Raw genomic sequence first — 11,093 nt, forward strand, 5'->3', positions numbered from 1 at the left:
GTATTGTGTGAAAGTGTGATGTGTTTTTAGAATCTTGTATTTGTATTTTATTTCTAGCACTTTATAAAGGTTTCTTTGCACTGGCCGAATTTCGTTGTACTTGTACAATGACAAATACGACTATTCAATTCTATTCTATTCTATTCTATACTATTCTATTATTGTAGATTCATAAATTGGGAAACTGATATTTGCTACTGTAAATAAAAAAAAGATACATTTTGGGTTAAAATGTACACATGCTGCATTCATGTAAACAATTTTTTGTAGTTTGCAGTTTGCAGTTTTTTCTTTACTCCGCACCCGAGCATACAGATATACATTTGAAGAGTTTATCTGCAAAAAAAGGCAAAAATCTTTCTATAGATGAATAAACTAACAACAGTTAGGTCCATGTTCCCTGGGATACATAAAAAACACACTATTAAGAAAACTTACTGAAAATTGACATGTTTGCTGTTGCAAATAAACAGTTTGGGTGTTTTACATAGTCATAAACTGACTGAAGCAATATCTGATTATAAATCAAAATCATATGAAAGTACATAACATGTACAGTCAAGAAATATATCTCTGCTGTGTGCATGCAGAGCTGTAGGAAGGCATACGCCTCTAGTAAGAGGCCTTATATTAGCCAATAAGGAAGGCTTTATTAGGTTGTACTACCCAAACATGGAAAAAAATATATATATATAGGCATTTCACTGAGACAAATTAATTTCAGACCAAAACAGTTTTTTAGAGGGATTTTTGCTTATTACAGAAAAAAATGTCACAACCAATCGGAGATAATGGTCATTCATCTGATTGAAAAAAAAACTTGATTGCAAGAAAAGTGAACCCACATGATTATTACTCGTTATCAACAAATCTAAAGAAAATGACCTAACCATTAAGAAATGTGTCCGTCTTACCAGAGCGTCATGTGTAACCAAACAGCATGTTCCCCTGTACATGTGAATAACGAGTTAAATATCTAGAAGAACAAATCAATTACACATATCATGTGAAATGGGTGGTGTGTTAGATTCCGAGTCAGTCACACATACTGAATATAGTCCTGCCATAAATTCTCACCAGAGCACTAAAGTGAATTAATCCATTGCTGAAAAAAAGGTCCCCAATGCACTGATGAAACCTGTTTGATGAGATCAACCAAATATGAGTTTGTGTAGCAGCTGTTTAAGGAAAGAACTTAAACATGAATGCATATTTCTGAGCTGTTTTTTAATGATAAATATAGTTTGTATTCATTTGTCCATTTCCATAAAGGCTCTTTGTCAAAAAGTTGAGAGAAATATCCAAACACACTGTTGCTTTTTGGTCCTTTCTTGGGACTTGATGATAATACCAAACATTTTGAGCATTGCCAGTACACATTTTAAGTAAAAGCATGTCTCATTCAGTTTTCATACAGTTTAACGACCTGTCATAAGAAGGAAACTATCTAAGACAATTTATAGTGTCTGCCTAAGATGACTTCAGTGGGGGGTTGTCAAATTGTGTTTACAGCCACTAAATACAGTCAGGCCTCTATCTATAAAAAGTTAAATACTTTAACGTTCAATTCTTTCTGTCTTTCTGGAGAGAAAGATGCAGAACATATCAATTCCTGTCAGCTCTGTCCCCTGACCCTTCTGTAGCCTCAACGTTTTTTGTTATCTAGTCCCCTTTTTCATTGGATATGGATGTTTGAGGGGCTGGATCACAACAACACAACAGACTTACACACCAGCTTCCCATCGGCATACTATACACTGAACCTGTGGGTCCGTCTGCCCGGCGTCAGCCCGTCTTCCCATACATCATATCATAGAGATCCTGCAGAAATGGATTTGATCATTGATAAAACTATAACCCGTCACAACGGCCTGATGAATGTGTCTCCTCGCTGAGTGTACGGGCATGTAAAGTGTTGTGATGATGACCTGGGCTGATGTCTAAGTGAGGGGGAAGATAAAACTCCACATAAATCAGCTCAACAGCACATTCCCACAAATCATCCGGGGAATCCAAAGGGGTTGTCCTGGTCCTGGAGAGGAATTCTGGGAACACTGCCAGATCCCAAAGAGAGAGAGAGAGAGAGAGAGAGAGAGAGAGAGAGAGAGAGAGGCAGGAGAGAGAAAGAGAGAGAGCGAGAGAGAATGGCCTGTTTAAGTCCCTTTTCCTGTGTCTGTGTCTTTCTGTTCCATCTGTGTTTCTCTTGTATTCTTGATTATGAATTCATTAAAAAAAACATTTGCTGGACCTTTAAGGAAGTTCTGCATCGTATATACTGTATCTTTGATATAAAATATGGATGCTAAATAAATCAAACACTTCTTATATATAGGAGGCTCAAGATGTATTAAATCAAGCAGGAAGCAGCGTCTGTTTTCAAGTAAGTGGACAGCGCAGAGGAGGGGAGGGAGACTAGAAAATGGAAAGATGAAAAGGCCGCCGGGGTTGTGAGGGATGCACATTAAAAACATTAAGACGAGAGAATTACAGTGGCAGAGAACAAGGTCCTGGAGAGAGCGCTCAGGGAAAGAACAAAGGCAGAGCTGGAGGAAAAGGGAAGCCCTCTCTGTGGATAAGACTGCTGGATAAGTGTTGGAGACAGGACCGTAAATCCCCAGACCCCATAGTCTGCAGGCTGGGGCCGGGGGTCAGGGAGGGAGAGCACAAAGAATCGAGCTGAGGAGGAGTGGGAGGTAAATGATAATGCAGAAAGATAGACTGAAACCATAGCCGTAAAAAAACATCTTAAGGTTGATACTGAATCACTAAAACCAGATGTGACTTGGATACTTTCCCGCTGAGATTCTTTAACTGCTGTATTAAAGCCTGAGAGGTGGGATGTGACATGGGAACATGGTAAATGGTAACAATGTCAGGGTCATGACGCATGGATCAAATTAAAGTTCCCTGCAGGTTGTCATTATCGCCCTGTGTCTCACACCAGGCATTCCTCACATTCTGTCTGCAGATACAGGTCCTCTCGGGCCTTTATGCAGCTAGATTCCCAAATGACACGAAGGACTGAGTGATGTCAGCATCACTCGCAGTGCTGTGATACTTGTCAGAGCCGGACCGTCCAGTGGTTGCTAGCTCACAAACCAAACCTAAACAGTTTCATATCAGACATACATGAAAGGAGCTTAAACCTCCTGTTGTTCCAAGATTAACTGAAGGACAGAATATGAGCCATTGAAGTACTTTTTAAATATATTTAACTAAATCATAGCTTGAAAAAACACAATGTTATACTTCCTATTTACACTGTAATTAATTCATGACCACATTTTCACCATTTGCTGTATAAGGAATGGACTTAGCCACTACAACATCACCCTGTTGGTCCCTCAGTTGCATGTACTTGGAGGAGAGGGTGGAGCTTCAGAGGAGCGAGGGGTAGGCCAACAAGAAGTTACAAGGTTTTTATTTATCAGACCGAAGAAGCTAAGAGCGCTTATGGAACATAAAGGACCTCCCACTCGCCCACCTCACTCTGGTGAGAGAGCAGCAGATGATACTTTGTCTTCTCTTCTCTGCAGCTGTTATCTCTCCAGGGAAAAGATAGCCACCAGCAATCCTGACTCCTACACTGACCATAAAATAAATCAGTGTAAAATAAATACTAAACAAACAAGCTATTTATGGAGAGCATAGAAGTTAGTAAAAATCAACCACACAGAAAGCCTTGTAATTTGGCACAAGAACACAAACGTGGCCAAGAAGGCAAGTTCAATGACTGTATTCACTGTGTTGTTGTCTTGCATAAAGCCAGCAGTATTTACCTGTCACTCAAAGTGACCATCCCCCTGATTAAGCATTACTTTAAGCTATATTTCTAAACAGGTTAGTAATGTAAAAACCACCCCTTATACAGTTGTCATTGATAGAAGAGGTATCTATGGAGACCAAAGCTAATTTGGGATTTAGCTTCTGTTGGAGACAGCCTATAGAGTGAACACTGAAGGAACTGCAGTTTTTCGGACCTTCTCATTGGCTTTAGTAATCAGTCTGGAGATTCCAGCTTGAGTGTGTGGTTCATTTACTAAGATAAATATATTTGGGAGGTGACAACACATTCTGTACTGTAATGGCACTCACTGCCTCTAGATGTCAACACTGTCACCATTTTTGTATCTTATAAAAGGAGGTTGTGCGCCCATCTTTTTAGTCGATTTCTTTTGAGTTATTTTACAGCATTAGTCAAAGTTTCTATCATTGTTTTGACTCGAGCTTTATATCTGTTCATTATTTTTTTCTTATAAAACCTTTAACTTACTTTTTTTTTTAAAACGTTTAATAATGTTAACTGTTGAAATTTCAAATTTCAAATTTTTGTACATCATTGTCAAATGTATCTTATCCAACTGCTTTTTTAATATACAGTATATGTGAAGCCCCTTGGCTGCATGGTTGCATGAAGAAGGTTCACAAATACAATTGACTTGAACTCAATTTGTTCTAATCTTGTGTTTTTGTGTTTTTGGATTCTCTACAGCTCTTTTTCATGAATTAGGACAATGGATCAGGGTTACAGTATAACATGAAATTATTCACATTTATATTCTTTGGATTTTTGAAAATATAACTATGGTGATTGGGGCACTCTTATTAACCAATCAGCTGTGTTGTGAATTTGAATTTGACTGTGAGGTCATAATAATTAATCTTTAGTTAAGGACTGGAGGATTTAAATCTCTCATTTCACACAAATCCTCTCTACAAGAAAGTCACATTTTGATCGCGTCTGCTTGTTTTCTTTCACTTTGTTGTCAACTTTTGCTTTTAGCAAACTTTACTGGTAGCTAATCAGTAATCAGCGTCTCCAAAGTTCTGCACTGTTTGTTTGATCACTTGGTTGAGACCATGGACTTCAGTTTGTCTCTTGAGCTGCAGAGAGCTAAGGCTGAGACCTGCAACTGCTCAAAAACTTCCTTTGTGGAAGGAAGTTATGTCCAACCTTGCTGTCCCTGCTGTGCTCACTGTCAGCAGTGACCTGGTCGAGGACCTGATGGTCCAGCTGATGCGGAACTGCACCCTTTAAAGAGCTTCAAAACACCTCACCTGGACCAGCAACAACTGCTGACACTCTGTATCCACATGAGTGCAGCAACTCTAGAGACCCTGAGGAAAGTCCCTGGTGTCTCTGGGAATGAAGACCTCCCTCCTTCCTTTGATGTCCGGGAAGCTGCAAGGCTTCTCCAGTGCAGCACCATAGGAAAAGTTTTGGACACTGTACACGGTGAGGAAGCTGTCGGTAAGCAAAGACCCAGCACTACTGAGCTTCATCCCAAACCAAACCATCGAGGCTGTCCTGAAAATATACAAGGAGCAAGCTTGTGTGTGGATTCCCCCACCGTTACCCTGTGATGAGGAAAGCTAGCCGTTCACACAGTGTCTTCCTGACAACGTCAAGGAGAAGATAGTGGAGCAGCATGGAGACTGGATAAGACGTACCAAGGTCTTCCAGATAGCTTTCCAAAAGACAACAGACGAGGAGATCCTGGAGAACCAGAAGATTCTAAGTGAGCCTCTTCTTCTCACCCAGGATGTTGTGTCTGTTGATGAGAAGGACTGTGTGGCTGATTGTAAACAGGAGGTAAAAACTGAAGCTGAACTCCACTGCATGCAGCAGGAGCCTCAAACTAACAGTGCAGACCATGAAGAAGTCTCCTGTTCAGAGGAAAAACAACCTGAATATGGAGCTGAAAGCCTCCAACCACCTCAGCTTTGTGTTGACCAGCTTCAGGCTGAAGAGTGTATAACTGTAGAAGAAAATCTGCAGACAGCCAGACATTTGGTGCCAGAATCCACCATCAGAAGTGTCCTGGTGAAGCTTTTGAAAGCTCAGCACCTTTCCACACAAAGGAGCCAGAGGAGGCAGGACATAGAAGATGAGCTGGTGGAGCACATTCACATGCTTCTTAAGGAGGAGGCCAAGAAGTATGGAAAGAACCGGGTCTTCCTAAAACACCTTAAATGCCTCAAAGACCCCAATCAAGAGAGTAGTAGAGTAGAGTAGAGTAGAGTATCAATCAAGAAGTAGACCAAAAAACAATCAGCCCAAGCATCAACACATTTTGTTGAATGCAGAACACTTTGGCTTTTGTGGGCATTTCTTCTTCTTGTTGCTCATTACATTTATACAAAATAAAATGTTTGTTTAATTGTCTAAATGAAGTCTTGACTCTCTCATGTGGCAGCTAAATGTCCAGGTCTAATTGATCACAGCTTTTGGTGCTGTGTTAAAAGACAAAAAGTCTGAAACAAATCCAGATCAGCAAGAATTAAATTTGGCTCCGTCTAGTGGTCAAATATCAGAAAGCACTGCCTGGTGGGACAGCACTTTTCATACAGTTACCCTTCCTATTCTGGTTATATTTTAAAATATCTGAGTGAAAGGGGTTTTCTAGTCAACCTGATATTTTCCTACTACAGTGACACTTATTTCTCTTATCCGGATTCACTAGGCAATTACTTGGTTTGCAACACAGGTTTTTCATTAAATTCATCAACACTTGCTGTGATTTAATCACTCTGTTAATAGTTGAGTAAAAGACTGTATTAAAGGTTATTGTGCATAAAAACCTGCAGTCACACGTGATGGTTTAAAGGGAAGCAGCGTTTGATTACAAGAGGATTTAGAAGAGATCTAACAAAATAATCTTTTATATTAATTTATGTGATCTTTAACTCTGATATTCAATTAAATATTTAGCATGCAAAGTTGTCAATCACATTTAGAAATATGATTATCTACCTTGCTGTGGGTAAGGTCCCACATGAGTACAGTTTAGTACATTTAAGTCAATGTACTCTTTTATATTTCCTGTAATTATCAAGAAGTGAAAAAATACTTATCCTGTGATAGTTGTCTTTACGTAACATTTCAAGCTGTCAACCTTTTTTAACGCTAATGACTCTTATTAAGGTGCAATGCCAAATCCAAAAGAAGACCTTAACATTTTGTTTTTGGATGTTGTCTTAAAGCTGCAGTGCCCTGCTGTTTAATAAAATGCTTCCTATCATACATCTGTTTTTCACCTCCTCCAATGGTAACCAATGTTAATTATAAGTGCAAACCAATCCCCTCTATAAAGCTTCTAATGGGTGAATTATGAACTGGTTTGTGACATGTGTTCTAATCAAAGCAATAACCAATGTCCAGTGTGAATGATTATTTTGGATATATCGATCTGTTAATTTTGAAAGTCAATGAAATGGATCATATCATCCACAGAAATAAATGTTTCTATTTAATCTAATACAAAATAAATCATAAAATGGATAAACTTAAACCAAAACCAGGGTCAAAAAGCAGTTTGTTCTTTTTACACCCACTAAACAAACTCTACACATCGAGGCTCCAGCTAAAGGGTCTCATACTGAAATAATCAAAAACGTATTAATTGCATGATGACATAAATTAAAAAGACAATTAATGTCTTTCAGTGCTGATTTTTCAATATGAAATGTTGGTGAAATCACGAACATGGAATTGATAACAGGAATAATAAATCAAATGGGTCATGTGTTTCATGCATGACAAAAAAAAAAACATTCAAATGAGCTCAAAAGTGGATTAAAAATGTAGTTAAGAAATGTATATGATTTTTTCTTTAATTGAACTGAAAATTGTGAAAATGTTCATAATCAATAAAAAAACAGGTGGATAATTAAGAAAAAAAACAGATAAAAGAGTTCAATATAACAATGTTCTATCTTTTCCTACAGCTCTTTCAGTGCTGCATGCCTTGTTTCTACACATCAGTCCTTGAACACAGCCCTTATTTAGGCTCATTGCTCCCTAATAGACATTGCAGAGCTGGATATAATTAGTGAGTGTTTGGTGAAGAAAAAATACAACATGAAACTGAAAGAGACTAGACATTCAAGTCTCATTGAGTCTGAATGCTGCTACCATTCTGTTTCTATTGATCACATGTTTTTGGTTTAGTGTCCAGTGATCTGCTCTTATGTTGTTGTTTGACTGAAATATGCCGACAGGTTCATTCTCATTATGAGCCTCATTAGGACATGCATGCCATTTCTAATGTATTCCTCAGAGCTGGATGATTACTGAGGCAGGAATTCACTGTGTTTAAATAAAGAGAATGAAGTAGTATGTAAGTGACGTATGTTTGCAGGGTCTTTAATAACTGGGACAGAGTGGTTTAATACAGGCACGAGTCCTGGTTCCGTCCTGAGAGACACTGAGATGTCGAGCACAGTGTTTCTGTCAGTGCTGCTGATGCTGGCGGGGCTCAGAGGGGCAGTTGCGTCTGACATGCAGGTTTTTGAGAAATCAGCTCACAGGGGTAAAAGTTTTCTGGGCAGCGGTGACGAGAGACACAGTGTGAGGAGGCAGCTGCACCAACAGGTAAAGGAGACATTTAAAGCTGTTTGTTCTTTAAGGTGAAATGAATATTTGATTGATCAACTTCTTAACTGATGATTGTTTCAGTTGTTTTTATGAGCTTACAGTCTCTGTTTCCAGCCTTTCTATTGTGAAGACAGTTTATCTTTGTCTTTTTTATTACCTCATCAAATATTGGGATTGGTGCTGGTAGGAAGAAGAAAGAAAAACCCAGCATCTTATAGTCTTAGAAGTTTCCTGACATTAGTCACAACTATCCATTTAGACAAACAATTAATGAAAGTGAACAGTTTTAAAGTTACAGCCATTTCTCCTATTTAGTACTTCTGTCAAGGTCATGAATGCTTTTTTTAAACAAGAAACAGTGTCCAAAATATGCATTAAAAATGTTTCCATTTTGCATATAACAGCTATATGCTTCATCTCTTCAAATGTTCTTGCAACGATAACTGAGTTGATGCTTGATAACGTCAGCAACCCTAAACAGGGAGGAGAACTGCACTAGTATTCAAAATGAACCAGCGACTTACTATTTATTTGGATAGCAATGTATTTGTCAACTATTTATAAAGACAACAAGAAGAGAAAAGACAACAGCCCAAGATAACATATAATGCTGATAACTAAACCATTTATTATCTTATTAAAATAAAAAGCAACAAACACACAGATGTGAGAAGGTGGAAGCATCAAACCAGTTTGCTTGAATATAACAGAGAGATCAGTGAATGATGAAATAGTTTAACTGCAAAGCCTAATATTCTTGAATTTTCAATCAACAAGAGTTTCTTTGTGATATCTCTTATTCCTATTTCTGTTATATTTTGTATCGCTCCCTCTCTACCTTTTCCTCTCTCTCATTCGCTAATAAGAGCAACTGGCTGCTGTGTTTCCCTCCCAGTAATTAATAAACTAGTTTTGATCCTGATCCTGATTCTTGAATATTTTTTTGTCTGCAGACTAGAAGTTTGGCTCTCGAGAGCTTCAAAATCCAATCGACCCCTACCAGTAAAATCAGCCTCCCCACCTTCATCAAGTTGTACCCGCCTACAGCCAAACCCCTCCACCTGCACGCCAACATGCCCATGCGCTTTGGGAGGCAGAGCAGCGCGGGTGAGGACGGAGAAACAAACTCCACCCCTAACTTTCCGCAGAGGTTCGGAAGAGCATGGGACTCGATTCAAATGTGTGCCGAGAGCCCCTGTGTCCGAGCCGCAGCGAACGCACCGCTGCCTCAGAGGTTTGGGAGAAACAAGCTGAACTGGAAACTTCTCATGATGCTGGTCAATAAACACTTACTGGACAACGGCAAGCACTGGTAGGGCCCTATTGTCGTTATTAATACAGAATATAAGATTACACATGTAGCACTATGAGTGTTATAAAAAACACAAACTGTGTTTTCTCCTCCCATAGGACTGAAGGTGATGTCCTATCAAGCAGCTCAGAAGAGATGGAGACGCCAGACAAAAATCTTTGAAGGATTATGTCAACACTCCAATAAATAATGTACATAAAAACAGTGTTTTTACTGTAAAGGCAAATGAATAAAATACAAATAAATATTAAAGATGTTTTGTTCTTGAGTATATGAAAACAAATGCAGATGATTGATTTCAAATAAGAATACATTATATAAGTGTTTTATTTAGTTGTATTCATTGAAACACTATCAGATACATCATTGCTCACTTAGACATGTCAAAATTATCTTCCAAATTTAATGAATTAAAGCAAGATATCAAAAATACTGGATCTGAAAAGATGCTACACAAAGTCACACATTCTACAAAAAATATGAAGTAAGACAATGTTTGCAACTCTACACTTCATGTGTGTGTTTGTGTGTGTGTGTGTGTGTGTGTGTGTGTGTGTGTGTGTGTGTGTGTGTTTTAAAATGAGTCTGATCTACCTCAGCCCGAACGGATGGACAAAAGATGCCACACATTTAATTAGTAAAGTTGTCATACAGTTTAGTGATTGGCCACTAGGTGGAGACAAAGAGGAAAATTCTAATCAAAACAAGGTCCCAAACAAAAACAGAAATCAAATCATGCTCTTCTTCTTACTGCTAAAAACATTTTCATGACTTATTCAATGGCAAAATGTAAGCATAAAATGAACTACCTGTTGGATTAAAATAAAATATTGTCATGCTTTGTTTCCAAATCTTTACATGTAGGCCTAAATGTTGATAAAGAATCGAGAGATAAAAAGGGCACATCCTTGTGCTTTGGTTAAAAAGTGTTGTGAGAGAAACCTTTATGCTCCATATGAAATGGACCAAACTTCTTCTTCAACTGTAGAAATCCGCTATTTGAAAAACAATCTGGGTGGAGGTTTCAACAGGCCAAATCTGGAATAAGCAGACCTCAGAAATCCATTAAATCCCTCTCTAAACATAACGGCGAACTGATATATTCAACTTACTTAACCCAACTCATCGCGACTGTACATCTTATTTCTCAAACAGGCACTCTGTATGCCCCTCTTATTGATTATTTCTAAGTTAAGTGGTCAAGTTCAACTTGATGTAGTGCTTTAAAAACAAACAGGGTTTTTGCCTAATTGCTTTACATAAATTAAGAACATGTAAAAATAAACCACCAGTTGAAAAATCATCATCATATGGCAAAAAAAACAAGTGTTGGTTCAGGCACGGAATAAAATGTAAGAGAAGGTAAGGGAATAAAAACAAGTCTTTAGATCTTTTTTAAAGCAC

The 11,093-nt window shown here is 38.2% G+C and overlaps 1 protein-coding gene across 1 annotated transcript; it reads left to right on the plus strand.

The window, feature by feature from the left end:
* The first annotated feature begins 7,911 nt into the window (after positions 1–7,911).
* On the plus strand, positions 7,912–9,941 carry npvf (neuropeptide VF precursor). Its single transcript, XM_061059931.1, has 3 exons — positions 7,912–8,395; positions 9,331–9,689; positions 9,788–9,941. Exons 1-3 carry the CDS (start codon positions 8,132–8,134, stop codon positions 9,849–9,851), a joined length of 687 nt encoding a protein of 228 aa, XP_060915914.1. The 5' UTR covers positions 7,912–8,131; the 3' UTR covers positions 9,852–9,941.
* Positions 9,942–11,093: the final 1,152 nt, after the last annotated feature.

Source organism: Labrus mixtus, chromosome 16, assembly GCF_963584025.1.
Source record: "Labrus mixtus chromosome 16, fLabMix1.1, whole genome shotgun sequence".
NCBI classification, from domain to species: Eukaryota; Metazoa; Chordata; class Actinopteri; order Labriformes; family Labridae; genus Labrus; species Labrus mixtus.